Source organism: Rhinatrema bivittatum, chromosome 3 (genome assembly GCF_901001135.1).
Source record: "Rhinatrema bivittatum chromosome 3, aRhiBiv1.1, whole genome shotgun sequence".
NCBI classification, from domain to species: Eukaryota; Metazoa; Chordata; class Amphibia; order Gymnophiona; family Rhinatrematidae; genus Rhinatrema; species Rhinatrema bivittatum.
The window spans coordinates 561,792,537-561,808,652 of NC_042617.1; the positions used below are offsets into that span (position 1 = coordinate 561,792,537).

Genomic DNA, 16,116 nt, shown 5'->3' on the forward strand with positions numbered 1-16,116 from the left:
TTCCAATAATATGCATTATTTAGTACAGTTCATACAAGCTTTAATACTGCAAAAAGAAAACTACAGCTAATCTGCATGTCAGCTTTCAAAGGAGGGGGGGGGGGAAGAAGGAACATTGTCATAACTACTCAAATAATAAACTGCATCGCAGAGAGATGAAGTGATGATTGAATTCACAGAAAGCATGCGTGTGAGCAGGATTTGTACATTAATGTCAGGAGCGCCAGCGCTTGTTAAGCACTAGACCACACTCTGGAGGAATGGATGAACAGAGAGAGAAGCATTTGCTGTACTGAAACTTCAAATACAAAGGACAGGAGGGTAACTAATGAAAGCAACCATTTTCCCCTTTCTACTTCCTTCTATATTTAGCTTTTTTTTAACAGTATAAAAAATGAGGATGTTAGCAGGTTAGTTCATAGCACAGGTAAACAAGTGCACGGAACTGTTCAAAACAAAACAAAACAAAAAGAAGAACCAACATTCAATTTTTATGCAAACTCCAAGCATTAAAGCAGAAGAAATCTGAGAGGCTTGAAAAAAAAGAATTGAAAACAACCCCTGACTTTTATGACAACCATAATCCGGTCCTTCAGCTGGCAAGATGATCTTTGCACTTCTACTGCTGAATCTCTGCAAGCGTGGCAGTAAGTTCACAATCACATCTTTATCTGCTGTTCTTCAGATTCAGGGGTGAAAGGGGGCTCTGGGATATCTAGCAAGATTTCTGCATTTCTCACTGCATCTACAGGACCTGGAATCTGTTTCCTTAGGTTCACTTTAAGTTGGTCCTACTGGTTTCCACGGTGTATTGCCAGTGGCGTAGCTGTCAGCCTCGCCGGTCGCTTTATTGGCATTGCATTTTTTTTAAAAAAAGTGCATTCTGTACATAATAATTAAGAGTTTTTATTTATATTGATCTGTTTGTGCTCCTGGAATTACGGTACTTTGTAAAATGCTTGTGTTTCAAAGCAGAAAGGGAACTTATATATTTCAGAATTAAAAGAAAGGGTGCGGTTTAGAGCTGGCCGAGGACACTGCGTTCTGCTTTTTGTTATGCAGACTGTAGGATTTTCAGCCCTACCTAAGGAACTTTACACCCGATCTGGATTTATAGCACTGTGTCAAACATTTGCTTTTCATTCATTTGTTAATAATTCTTAGTTCCAAACAGAAAATCTATATTTACAAAAGAAATGCATGCCCATCAATGTATTTTACTGCCAACCTGAGCATATAAAAGATATTTTCAGTGCTGCTAAGAAATGCTGTGCACCTTTGTTAGTTTCATTTATAAAGTTGAAAACATTTTTTTTAAGTCATTTCAAGATGGAATATTCAAGCTGCCCAATCACCCCCAAAATTCAGCAGCCATTAGCTGATAGTAATATCCTACTCAATCTGCCACTAATGTAGTTAAAAACAATTAAACAAAAACAAATATTCAAACTAATATTCAATGGATTTTGAATTTTCTATTTTTTAAACCCAATGGTATCCCTGGCAAAGGGATTTAAGAGGTAATTACCTTACTGCATTATTAGATGATTTTGCCTTCAACTTAGAACATCTTCATACAAACATATTTATTTATTTAACATTTTTTATATATAGTTGGGAACATCACATCGGTTTCCATAGAACAAATAATGCAGCGTAACAGAGCTTTACTTGAGTATATGCATATTTTTTTTCTATTTATTTATTTTATTTTTTATGTCATTTTTCTTCTCCTCCTTTAGGTTTCCACTTCACTCACAGCTATCGGGGCGTTTCCCCATTTTTCCTCCTCCTTTCTATTTGTGCCATTACAGAGAGAGAGAGTCCTCAGGCAGGGGTAACAGGCAGCAGCTGTCACTGGAAACAGATATATGTGCATCCTGAGTTTGACCACTAGGTGTCACTGTTAGGCATTGGCTAGAACTCTTTTTCCAAGAGGCGGTAACTGCTGACTCTGCACCAGCCCTAGCCCCAAGGAGCAGAAGTTGGGTCTTGGAATTTGAACTCAGAACTCTTGCCTGGCAATTTACAATGCCTCTGAGCTATTAGACCAGCTCATCTATCAGCTTTAGCAATTGTCTCATGATAATATGTGTATCACTTAAACAGGGTATAAGGGAATCATTTCCTGAGCATGAATGATAGCATTAAAATTGCAAACACTGGTTAACCTTGTGGCTTAAAGGCAAGTACTGTGCACTGCCATATGTAAGCTCTGGGTTTAATTCGTAGGCCCTGGAGCTGCAGAAGAAGTGTTCACAATCATCGCTCCACCTAGGGGTCAGATATAGGGTCCAAATTAGCCATGATCTGAAGGAAGCCAACATTTGAGTCTCCCTGTCTAAGAAAAAACACCAAAACAATCTTCCAAAGATGGGGAATCATACACGGCTGTTCATAATGAACCTCCCAAGCAGCACTGTATGGCCCAATTAGGGAACTGGATAGGATCACTCGTTCCATGCTGGCTGCTTCAATCCTGTTGCTTCAATTCTCTCTCTTTGTTCTGCCTTTGACCTCCTTCGGACACACTCACATCTAGACTATAATGCAGGAAGCTCTAACCCAGGGGTCTCCCATAGCACTTTGCAGGGGCTAAAATATGAAGGAAGGGAGAGGTGGGGCCTTCTGGAGCTGCCTGCTACTACTGGCAACAAATCCAAGCAACAAGAACTGTTGCCTGAGGGAGCTCATGGACATTTCAGTTCTGTAGTCCTGACACCCGTATTGAGACACCAAACCCACCACATCAGCCCATGGGGCTTGTCTAAGTCCCTAATCACTGCCAAGAAGCTTTGCCACTTGTAACCTGTGGAAGGGCCAGTCCAAGGGGATTGACCCTTAGCTGCCTCTTTGGGGGAACATTTTTGGGTTTGGGCTAAGCTGCGGCTGCTGTCATGTGTTGAAAAGAGGTTTCTAGGCATTCCCTAGACCATACTATTCTATAGATAGAGGGTAGGAGGAGGTACAGGCAACTGGGAGAGGTAGATTGGTTAGGCCCAAACTTATAAGCTGAGACAGGGTGATAGTAAAGCTTAATTGTACTTCTATACTGGATAAGCAGATTAATTTGGATACTTTTTCTAAATATGTATCATGTTTACTATTGAATGCATGATCTGTACAGAATATTCATCCTTGATTTGCTGAGGAATAAGAAATCATATTTAGTATTTATTACAGAAATATGGCTTTAGGGTGGGGGTGTGGGGTTACTATTTCTCAATTATGCCCACCAGGATATCAATTCTTTCAACAGACTAGAAGGTATGACTAATTTTCAAGAAGGATTTACCCATTGCGCATTTGCATTCAGTTGGGATTCAGGGATGTGAGTTTCTTTTACTTAGACTGAGTTCTACTAATAGTACTTGGCTTTTGACAGTTTACGTCCCTCCTAGAGCAGGGAGTGAATGTGATGAATGAATGAATTTCCTTATTGGAATTTATAATGGAGTTATCACTGAAGTTCTCTTATTGTGACTGGAGATTTCAATTTCCATATTTATGATCCTTTTCCTAATGCTGCTCAAAATATTATGTCTGTCTTAGCAAGGGGCCTGGATCAGTTAGAAGATTGCCCTACTCACAGAGATATGTTATGGGGTTCCTCTGTGATTAGGCAGGTTGAGATTGATGGACGTTTGGGAGGTCCCATGGTCAGGTCACTGTATTCTTAAATTTGTATTTGAGGTCTCATCAGTGTTGCTGGATAAGACTGGGGAAGAATGTTTGTGAAAATCAAGGGGAAAAATAAATGGTGAGGCCTTCTTTCAATTTTTGGCCCAAGAGTACCATAGGAAATTGAGAACTCAGACCATGGATCACTGGGACAAGTAGATTTTTCATGTACTAGTTCTGGTTGCACCATGGAACGTGCAGACTTGCAAAATCAATATTCATTTGCCATGGTTTAATGATAAGTTACAGAAGTTAAAAGTTGGGAAGATGGGAAAAATCTCATAACAGATTAGATAAGGTAAAATGGAAAATAGCTGCAAATAAATACTATGCTTTGATGCTAGCAGCAAAGAAGCAATTTTACACCATTTTCAATGTTGCAGCTGAGAATAGTGCACATAGATTCCTAAGAAAATCAGGTATGAGGTCTCGGAATGTTACAGAAGGTCCAGACTGTGAGGCCTTTCCTAATTTCTTTTTAGATAAAATCCAGAATCTGCAGAGAAGTATTGTGTAGAAGATGGAGGGAAGGCTTGGTATTTTAGAAGAGGTAGACTGGCTGTTCAAGATTCTGGAAGAAATTTCACCGGCCTCTATGATCCAAGTCCCAGTAACTTGGTGAAAGATTTTTCTGATGATCTCATTGCCTGGCTGACTGGGATTGTAACATTGCATTGCAAGATAAGTACATAAGAAATGCTATACTGAGTCAGACTAAGGTCCATCAAGCCCAGCATCCTTTCTCTGACAGTGGTTGATCCGGGTCCCAGCAAATACCAAAAAAGTAGATCTATTTCTTGTTACTTACTCTCAGGGATAGCAATGAGTTTGGTAAGTTATTATCCTCTTTGAAAGGATTTATCATTCCACCAATTCTACAAAAGGAAGATCTAGACCTCTTAGTTATCACCAATACTGAATCTATCTTTTGTGGCAAAGGTCATAGCAAAGGGGATAACAGATCAGGTGACTTCTTTTTGGATGAGTCATCTGGGTTTTACCAGTGCCAGACCAATTTCTGTTTTGGATATAGCACGGGACCTATCCTAGCATCAGTCATGAATAAAGTTCTGTATCATCAGGATGAGGATAAGGCAGTCTACTTAGTCCTAAGTTGTGCATTTGACTTGGTTGATCACTTTCTATTATTGGAGAGACGTAGGAGGTGGGGATTTGCAATAAGGTGTTGGATTGGATTGCCTTCTTCACTGATCAGGCTTTCTCAATATTTGCGAGGGGTGCTCTTTCAGAACTGAAGAATCTTGGGTGTGGTGTCCTCAGGAGTTGGCTTTGTTGCTGGTGTTGGTTAACAGTTTTAAGGAGACTCCTATGGCGCATTTTTTGGCACACTGCCATAGATCCTTCACCTTTTCACAACCAGGAAGTCCTCTGTGCTTGTTCTATGTTTTCTTGAATTCTGTCACTGTTTTTGTCTCCACCGCCTTCTCTGGGGAGGTGGGGGGTTGGGTCATTCTATGTGTCCACTGCCCTTTTTATGGAGGAATGTTACCTGGGTCTGCTTCCTTGGAATCTCACTGTCGGGGCAACCCCCAGAAGCAGGAGCAGGTTAGATGCCAATGGGTCAGGTTGGAGCAGGGACAGATACTGGAGTCTTTTGCCTATTTTACCTTGGGCTGAGCCTTCAAGTGCTGGTGGCCAGCAAGACTTAGACAGAGAACATACACACCAGGAAATAAAAGGTACCCATCAGGGCAAGGCTGAGCTGCTGCAGGACCAGGTGCTCATTAAACAAAACAAGAATAAGAAAACACAAAACAAAACTAGAATCAGACAAAACAGGAGCAAAGCAAAGACGTAAAATACGTGGCCAAGAGTAGGGCCAATAAAAGGCCTAAAATTAGGGCTGAGGACCAGAGTCAAAGAACAAGGCCAAGACTAGACCAAAGTTTTGGAATCAGAGAGAGCCAGAGTGATGGGCATCCTGTAAAAGAAGGCCAATAGGCTAGAGGGAAGTCGACGGGTAGGAAGGGGAAAAAGCAAGATTGTTTGGATCAGGTAGAGCAGAGGGAAAAGAAGAAGGGTTGATAGTGTTGAGTTCAGGCTGGGGGGGGGGCAAATAGCTAGGGTGGAAGTAATAGGCAGGGATATGGGGTATGCTCGGTTGGACGGGGGAAGAGAGTGCTGGGGTTGGGCTAGGGACGGGGCACAGTGTGTGTGATGAGATCAGGCTGGGGAGTAACAAGAGTACTGGGCTTGGCCTGAGGAGATAGAGTCTCCTCCAGTCTGACATATCTTCTAAATTTTAACTGGTGTCCTGGTAGCACATCAGCTCCCACGGCACGGGAAAACTGAGCAGGTCTGAATGTGAGAAAAAACATGAATGTATTTATGGATTCAGTTAACGATGAGGGTTTGAAAGAGCAGGATTTCCTAATTTTCCACAAGCTAGAAAATGTTTTTAGAATATCAAAATTCATTGACATGACTGAGTCCTGCATGCTTATACCAGCCCAAAGTTACTTCTGCATCACGCCAGAGAAAATAAATATTTGGCTCTGAGGTTTGCTAGAGATAAATAAAAGGCACATGCATAATTCATAAATGTAATTTTCTATTTCTATTCTGCCTTTCTTGACTAGACAGCCACTTCAAAGCGAATTACAATCAGGCTAGAGGTCACTGACCTCAGGTTAAAGGGGATTACAATGGGGATACAGCTAAAAGAGGGTTACAATAGAATTTCAGTTCATTTAGGAGATTGAGGGGTAATGTGTTTAGATACTGAAGGCTGAAAAGCTAAGCAAATCATTAGGGTAGATAGAAAGGGGAAGTTCATAGAGTAAAGATACATTTGGATGATGGTCAAAACTGGGTGATCAATCAGCCCTCTGAAGCAGTTCTGTGGACAGAATGAAGGACATTAATGCAGCAGAGGCTACGGTGGCTTCTTCTCTGCAGCCCAAATACAGTTAATCATGTATTTCTGAATGTTTGGCCAAATATCTCCCAAGTATCCGCTTTTACAAAGCTGGTATCAGCATTTCTCTGACATTCACCTTCCAGAAATAATCTGGGTGAATTGAGCCCAAAATGATGGTCTCAAATCTGGGAGACAATTCTTCCCCCTTCTCCCCCCCCCCCCCCCCCCAAAAAATGTGCATGAGTCATAATCTCCCTTTAGTTTACGCATTATTGCTGAGTATAGGAAAGTTACATATTTGCTGCATTTGAGGAAAGAGATCCCTTTCATCTGTTCCTGCAGGTATCATCTTGTCTGCTTTCAGAAAACAAAACCCTTGCACAATGCCTTGAAAGAATTCATTTCCATTCTTCTAACTGTTCCAAATTCATTTGAGTAGGTTGCACTGTATTTATTTGGAACAATTAATACAATCAAAATAAGTATTGAATTCCATTACATCTATCTTTCCATTCCTTTTTTGTTTTTTACCTGTTACCTTTCATTCTCTTGTGTATTTGAAGAGAATTTCTGTTTATTGATTTTATTATTTATTGATTTTATTTTTTTAATTTATTTAACATGTTTTGTATACCGTGTATTCGGTTTTGCCATCATAACAGTTTACAATATGATAAAATAACATTAGGGTTTTAACATGGAGAATTTCATATATAACCGTTTGGAACATTGAAGAAGGAAATAGCAAGGTTGGATTAAATAGAAAAGAAAAAGTTCTTGTCAGTCTATTGTAGGATTCGTGGTTTTGATGAGTATTCAAGGGTTGTTATGGTGGTGTCTCTGATTTCTTGGTGTTGTCTGGTTGTGGGTCTGGTGGTGTTAGTGATTAAGTGCATCTGAGAATGCTCTGGTGAATAGCCAGGTTTTTAATTCTTTTTTGAAAGTTTTGGTGTCAAATGGAAGTCTTAGATTGAGGGGTAAAGAGTTCCATAAAGATGGGCTGGCGATGGATATGGCTCTCTCTCGGGTTGATGCTAGATGGGTGATTTTTGCAGGAGGAATTTTGAGGAGGCCTTGTTCACTGAGCGAAGGTTCTTATTTGGAGCGTGTACCTGGATATGTTCTGTTAACCAGTAGTTTTGTTGTCCTGTAATAATTTTGTGAAGGATTGATAGAACTTTGTAGTCTATTCTGTATTTAATTGGAAGCCAGTGTAAGGAGATGAGAGTTGGTGTGATGTGTTCTTATTTCTTAGCTCCTGTGAGAATCCTGACGGCTGCGTTCTGCAATATTTGAAGTGGACGGATTGTGGTAAAAGGAAGGCCAAGGAGAGGAGAATTACAGTAGTTTTAGGTTTGCAAAAAGTAGTAGTTGCAGGACTGTTCTAAAATCATTTTGTGTGAGGAAGGGTTTGAGGCATCTGAGTGTCAGTAACTTGTGATAACCTTCTTTTATTTTATTTGTTATATGGGTTTTGAAGGATAATTCTTTATCAATTGTAATTCCAAAGTTTCTGACGTGGTCAACAGGAGAGATTATTGTTTCAGGGTTTTCTGTTTTAAGAGGTTGTCTGGTTGACTCATTGGTTTTTTTGTCAAAGATAATTAATTCAGTTTTCTCGATGTTAATTATGAGTTTTAGGTTTGATAGACATTGTTTGATTTTTTGAGAGATAGAAGTTTATTTTCTTGTAGGTTTCTTCGAGGGTATTTTGAATTGGGACTAATATTTGAATATCATCAGCGTAAAGGAAGTGGGTCAAACCTAGATGATCCAGTGTGTGACAGATGGGTATGAGATAGATGTTAAATAGTGTTGCTGACAGTGCAGATCCTTGTGGGACTCCTGTAATTAAGTTCACTTTATTTGAAAGGTTGTTGTTGAATATCACTTGGAAACGTCTTTTAGATAAATAGGAGGTAAACCATTTTAGGGCAGTGCCAGATAACCCTATTTCAGAAAGTCTGTCGAGTAGGATGGAGTGGTTTACTGTGTCAAAGGCAGCTGACAAATCTAGAAGTAGTAGAATGTAACTTTGTCCTTTGTCGAATCCTCGAAGAACTGTGTCATTAAGAGAAAGGAGTAATGTTTCTGTGCTTAGGTTTTTTCTGAAACCAAATTGTGCGGGGTGAAGTATGTTGTTCATCTCTAAGTATTCTGATAGTTGGATGTGGACGATTTTATTTCTATGATTTTTGCAAAGAAAGGTAGATTTGATATGGGTCTATAATTTTGGCTGTTTTCCGGATCTAGGTTAATTAGGTTAATTAGCATTAAGATGTCATCTTTACCTTATTTTCACAGTTGTTGATATTTCATCTGCACAGAGGTGTGCTAAGGGAGGGAGTGGTCCGCCCCGAGTGATAACAGGGAGAGGGTTGCCATTGCCATGGTCGCATGGCAGGGTGGAGAAGTATCGCGCAGGCGGGGTTCCTACTCCCCGCCAGCAAAAGCGAAGCCTTGCAGTGCCACTGGCCTTTCCCTGGGGCTGGCAGCAGAAGAAGAGGTCCAAAATGTGTGTGAGAGAGTGAGAGCTTGGCCCTGTGAGAGTGAGTGCCTGTGAATGAGAGGGTGTGTGTGTGTGTGTATATGAGTATATGAAAGGGTGGGGGTGGGGTGTATGAGAAGGTGTCTATGAATGTGTGTATGAGAGGGTGTCTGTGAGTATGTGTGAGTGTTTGTGTGAGTTTCTGGGAGAGAGCATGCCTGTGCATATGTACCTGTATTTATGTGTATGAGAGGGGTTAAAGTTTGTACACTCTTCTCCAATCCACAACAATCTCAGGATGATTAGAAATCTAAAGTTCCCAGGTATCGGCAGTGAGAGATTATATTTATCCTTGTTAGTTTTAATTATTAGATGTGATGTGTCAGTAATTTTGAAATATTTTATTAATGTTTGGTAATTCTATTCATCATCCATTTTGATATGTATAATTTTTTAGTATGGTTTTATTATTCTGATTGATTTATATTTCTTGATTGTATTGTTTTGAGGAATAGTGATGTTCTGCTTTTCCATTATTTTCCAATCTGGCTTGTTGTGGTTTCCAGTTCAGTATTTTTCTGCATATTTGTGTATAAGTCTGTTTGTGTTAGTGTGTGACAGAGAGAGAGGAAGCATGTGTGTGGGTGAGAGATAGAGGAAGCATGTTTGTGTTGTGGGGAAGTCACAGAAGAAGTGTTTGTATGTGTGTCTCATGCACGCGCACACACACACATCCTCTATCTCTATTTCTCACACACGCTCCTTCTGTCTCTCACCAAGCATGTATGTATTTATGTGTGTGTGTATGTGTGTGTGTGTGAGAGAGAGAGAGAGAGAGACAGGGCACATATTGTTTGTGCGCATGCATGCCCCCAGTCTACGACAATCTTAGGATGACATGTGGAGAGCGGGAGATTTTTAAAATCCTTATTTTAATTATTGGTGTTATTTGATATGTCTGCTGTTTTGAAATATTTTATCGATGTTTAAGAAATTTTAAAATTATATGGTAGAGGTGCCAAAGGAAGCATCTGCCCCAGGTGCCAAATATTTTAGGTAAGCCTCTACATCTGCATATTTTACATAGTTGCTATATTAGGTGACTTGCATGGAACTGCTGGACTTATTATAACCTGGGTGGGCAATCTAGATTGCCTTGTCTTTGGTGCATCCTGTTTTAGCTTGGAATTGCATTCTTGAATGCAAGCCAAATGTTATCAATATAAATATGATAATGGGGTGTGCATTTCAGAATATGCAAGCAATTTACCAGACTCAGGCATGCAGATCCCTACAACAAGTTGAGGTAAGTTGGGTTTCTCTTATTATTCACATTAGCATTATGTTTTCTTCTTGCCTGCAAGCTCTCTGAGTCATTTGAATTTATGACCTGTCCTGTATATACCTAGAAACAAAGTTATACTGCCCACAATTTTTTTGTGTTTATATCAGGCATTCATTGTTCTTGTAATAAAAAGCATCAGTGGCTTCCTGGAGAAATGATTTTGGAAACCATCACACCAATTAAAAAATTATTTTTTACTTCAGTTGTTTAATGTGGCCTGTTGCAAACTTTGATAGGAGGAAATTTTGCAAAGTCCCATAAGATTAACTGAGCAATTATTTCAGCGTGTCATTAATTAATATCTGAAAACCGCACTCGATGTACTGAGACAAATAGCTGCTTTTTCTCCATAGACACAGAATGAGAGAGAAGCTTTAGCAAACCGCACCCTTAAGAGAGAGGCTTTTTTTTTAACAGCCCACCTAAATTTTAAATCAAATGTATGCATAAGCTCCACTGATTTTTAAAGCATACTTACCTGGGTAAATTATCCCCTCCAAACTACCCGTGCACAATTACACCTGCTAATATGTGCCCAGATTTTTCCCCAGATGCTTTTGGAAAGGCGAAAAGTATGCACACGAATACAAACCTCCCTCCTCATCCCTGTCCCTGGGAATTCCTCTGCTCAGTCTGGATGAACTTACAGGCGCACAGACCGCACCCACATACCGGGTAGGCCGGTTTCTAAAAGGCCATTTCTGCAGGTACAGCACTGCTTTACCTGTGACAGTGCCTTTGAGAATTCCCTTCTAAATGTACAAAGGGCCTTCAGCAGGCTTGTGCTTTTATATAAAATGTTCAAACGAAAAGAAACTCAGAAAAGCTGGGATTTACTTTCCTAAATCTTGTTTTGTTTTGTTGGTTTTTTTCCCAGGCACTTCAGAAATCCGTTTGCTGACAGAAATTAAAAATGTGAAATTGTACTCTGTTAATCTCAGGACCGTCCTGCGGTGGGATCCTGTCTACGGATCAGCAGCTGCTTACTTTGTGCAATATAAAATGTATGTATGGGATTTCTTACCCTGACGGTCACTAATTAGAATGAGACATGCGCTTTATATGAGTGCAACCGCTTTATATGAGTGCAACCGCAGACTCGGGTGCTGGGGTTTTTCTTTGAAAGATAATAATAAAAAAATAATTAATATTTTTATTATTAATAAAAAAATAATAAAATAATAAAAAAACCAAAAAAAAAATGCTACACACATTATAGTGAAAATAAAAATGTAGTTTCTTTGCACTGTTCTAGCATTCATGGAAGTAAAGCTGTGTGGCTGCTGTGTTAGTTCATTTGAATGTGTAGAAATAAAGGTCAAGGAACAAAAAAAAAACAAACCATCAGGTGATCCCTTTTTATTGGGCTAACGTCATATGTTTCTTGACAGAAGAGAGGGCTAACTCCCAGAAGCTCGTCATGAAAAGTGTGAAGTTAGTCCCATAGGAAGGCAATGATTTCTAGGAATGTGCATTTGTTTTTAACAAACTGAAAAATGTGACGCAAAACTTATATTTCACTTAAAAACAAATCAAACCCCCCTCCCTCCCCTTTCAAATTAGGGGGTTTTGTTGACTTTCATTTGAGAAAGTAAAAAAAAAAACCCCTAAGAGACCCACAATTCCATTTCCCGCCTCTCCTTTGCTCCATCCCCTAAGCCTCTCCATCCCCTCCATCCCTGAACCACTTACCCCTTCCACAGGTTTCTCCGATGTAGAAAGGGCCAGGACTGACCCCTGGTTTCTCAGACCCTCCTAGCTCCTGGTTTGAAAAGGGACCCCAGCCGGCCCTGAAGCCCATTTACTTTTGTTTTTTTCTTATGGGTTTTTTTTTTTAATTTAATGTTTATTTCGGTTCAATAAACAAAACAAACCACAATAGACCTTAAATGAACCAAAACTGATTTAACTTGCACAGCTTTATTGTTATGTATGTTTACTGACCTTTATGTTTTTACACAGAAGAATAAATTAAATGTTCTATCAGGGGTGGCCAAATCTGGTCCTAGTTTTCAGGATCTCCACAATGAATATGCATGAGATGGATTTGCATGCACTACCTCCATTGTATGCAGATCTATCTCATGTGGATATCCTGAAAACCAGGCTTGTTTGTGGTTCTCGAGGACCAGAGTTGGCCACCCCTGGGTTATATAATGGCATTATTAAGGTATACCAGGGGTTCGCAACTCAGTCCCTGGGACACACTGAGCCCGACAGTTTTTCAGGATACCCACAATAAATATGCATGAGACCAATTTGAATGCTCTGCATCCGTTGTTTGCATATCTCTCTCTCCTGCATATTCATTGTGGATATCCTGAAAACATGACTGGCTCAGTGTGTCCCAGTGACTGGGTTGAGAACCCCTTAGGTATACTGCATGCTTTGATTTGATAGGGCATTAAATTAATATCTTTATTGGCCAACATGAGTTCTAATAACCTTAGAAAGATAGTGGCAGCAATCTTCCTTGCTTTAGGCTAACAACTAATGAAGGAAGCAATTGCAATGTGTCATACAGTCAAAGATTCCTGATTTCCAAGCCTGTGATTCTCTCATTCTGACCAACCAGGCTGTAAATAAACTACATTCCACGTAAGCTGAGGGCACATGTCGCATTTGCCTGTAATAAATCATTGTATGCTGGGACTTTTGTGAGTGATTCATCAGAATCCACTATAAGCATGTACTCATCATCCCTACATGGGTGCTCACAGTTTCTGACTAGTTTTTAAACAGTATCCTCCCTGAGAATGCATAACCTTTTGCCCCACGGATAGAGATATTGAAACAGCTTTAGTTTCCCTGAAAAACAGCAGGGCAGACATCTTGAAAATAATTTCTTTTTATTTTTCTTTTCTTTTTTCAAAAACAGACTTGGGGACAATCAATGGCAAAATATAACCGATTGCTGGGGTACATTTGAGACATCCTGTGACCTCACACTTGAAACGTCCAAGCCTGAAAATGCCTATGAATATCACATAGCCCGAGTACGAGCAGAGACAGCAAGTGGTCCATCCAAATGGACAGAAACAGATGGATTTCATCCCATTTTTGACAGTAAGTATAGAAAAGCACCTCTTCAGACTGAGTGTATAATTGTGGTCTCAAGCAGATTGCGAGCTTGTTTGTCTTGTAGAGGACTCTCTGCTGCTGCTGGAAGCAGCCATATTGTGCCAATAGAGGCAGAAGCTAAGTGGCACGTGATAGCCATCCCCAGCGTGAGAAATAAGAAACTTTGTGATATCACTGCTTGCTCTGCTATTGCAAGCACAACATAGATGCTCTCACCTGCTGTGAAGGGCCTCTTCCAGTCAGCTAGCTTACATTGGCTTGGGTCTAGGACTTGTTTGACTGGGAAGCTACTTTCACCAAGCAGTTCAACATGTGACTGTGAAGCTTGAGCACAGAGTTCTTCTAATTATCAAGTGATCAAGCATGATGCATGGAAATGGGCTGGTTTTGGATAGTACCGTCCCCTCTATTCCTAGGCGGGTCTAGAATTTAATAGTGAAATTTATGCCAGTTCCAAAAACCCTTGCCCTAGTTGACAATACACAAATGAACTTATCAACATCATCCTGCCCATCTTTGATAGCTGGCTACCAGGTTCATGGACAAATCATGAGGGTGTCACTCACTGCGAGGCACATAATTACAAATACTGCACTTTGAAAATATAGATAAAATAAATCATATACATAACAGCATAGTAACAAAGTAGATGTCGGCAGAAAAAGACAAAATCCAGTCTGCCAACTGCCAGCTGTAGAGTGTGACCACCTGTAAGTTCTCGCTCCTTATCCAGGATAGATTTTGTCATCTTCCTTAATTGTAGTCAGCCATCTTAGGCACATGAGCATATAAAATTTACTACTTAATATACACACAGAACACTTTCCTTATCATGTCTATCCACAGCAATTCAGTCGTGCGCACAAAGGAGGGCAACCAAGGAGCCTGCTCTTTCATGCATGAGTTTGTGACAGAGTTTGTAGCCTAGAATTTATGTTGCAGACTTTTTTGGTTCTAAGAATTTTCATGAGTGATCTTATGGAGACTCGATAAATTCCTGCAGCAGTGAGGCGTGGACGTTATGCTGCACTACCTTCACATAAGCCATTTTCCAGATCTTTGCATAATCAGCTATTAAAATGTATTACCTGTTCAACTTACAGCGAGTGAAGTGCTGTGGATAGACACGAGAAGGAAAATGTGGTGAGCGTATATTAAGTGGGAAATTTTATATGCTCATGTGCCTAAGATGGCTGACTACAAATAAGGAAGATGACAAAATCTATCCTGGATAAGGAAAGAGAACTTACAGGTGGTCACACTCTACAGCTGGCAGTTGGCAGACTGGATTTTCACTTGGTCTTTTTCTGCCAACATTTACTTTGTTACTATGCTGTTATGTATATGATATATTTTATCTATATTTTCAAAGTGCTGTATTTGAAATGTGCAGGAGGACCGTGTTTCATTACTACCGACTTGCTGGGTACAATTAATTAATTTGCCAACCCACTAATTAGGACCCCCATTAGATCTGGTCTTTGATTCAGGAATTCTTTGATCAGACCATTTTCTTCTACAATTATAAATTCCTTTTATCTTACCTATCAAATCTACTTTTGCTCCAACGCTACTTAAGCATGCACATATTGAAAATGATTGTGTGCGTGAAAAATGGTTACCTTTACTAAATAAATAATCTGATTCTTTATGATGTAAATTCTGCAGTACAAGAATGGCCAGTCATCCTTAACCACTACTTTACATCGATGTGCTCCATTGAGATGCATATCTAGTAAGTCCAATATTCTAATGCTTGGTATTCTAGAAAGCTTAGATAACTGAAGTGCTGAAAGTATTTGGCATCAAACTAAATCACCTGAAGCACTAAATATTTATAAACTAAGCTTAATTGATTATAAATCTGTGATTGATACTGTTAGAGAACTTTTTGCTCACCGAATTCGTGAGTCTGGCAATCATGTTAAAGAATTATTCTATAATGCGAAATTATTGATTCATCAACCTACTTATAAAGTACTTTGTAGTACAACTGATAACTGCGAGAAACTAGCATGTTATTTCAAAGATAAGGTAGCACATTTGGTAAAGCATTTGCCACCTTTTATTTATCCTTCTTCACCCACACCAATTAGTGAATCGTGAGCTTGAGAGGTTCTTGATATAGTTTTACCAAGTCATTACTGATATCATGTTACATCTCAATAATGCATTATGCCCTATGCATCAATATTCTACCACACTAATGAAAAATTCATAGGAATGAACTGTATGAATTTGTGGCACAGTTAGTAAATGCATCTTTAACTGAAGGCTTTATGCTGTCTTCTTTGAAAATCACTTCAATTCGTCCATGTTGAAGAGAATAGGTTCAGAACCATTTGTTTTTAATATTTATTGTCCCATTTCTTATCGACCTATTTCTTCTCTCCTCTTATTCAAAATCATGGAGGCCACAGTATTGCTACAATTGCAGAATTTCATTGAAGGCCAAAGTCTTTTGGACATGTATTAGTTTGATTTTAGGAAAGCTCACAACAATGAAACACTTAATATTTATTTATTTATTTATTTGTAGAGTTTTATATACCGTTATTTGATAGAGCCATCATAACGGTTTACAAAATATGCAATTATCATACAAAATATGCAATTAGCATACAATCAAATGGAGTTAAC

The 16,116-nt window shown here is 39.4% G+C and overlaps 1 protein-coding gene across 1 annotated transcript in view; it reads left to right on the plus strand.

The window, feature by feature from the left end:
• The first annotated feature begins 507 nt into the window (after positions 1 to 507).
• LOC115088866 (interleukin-20 receptor subunit alpha-like) overlaps positions 508 to 16,116 on the plus strand; it is a 31,722-nt gene continuing 16,113 nt past the window's right edge. Inside the window, exons 1-3 of the mRNA XM_029597040.1 lie at positions 508 to 647; positions 11,273 to 11,399; positions 13,274 to 13,461. Of these exons, the coding sequence (XP_029452900.1) occupies positions 605 to 647; positions 11,273 to 11,399; positions 13,274 to 13,461 (358 nt within the window). The 5' untranslated portion in view covers positions 508 to 604. The remainder of the gene's footprint in view (positions 648 to 11,272; positions 11,400 to 13,273; positions 13,462 to 16,116) is intronic.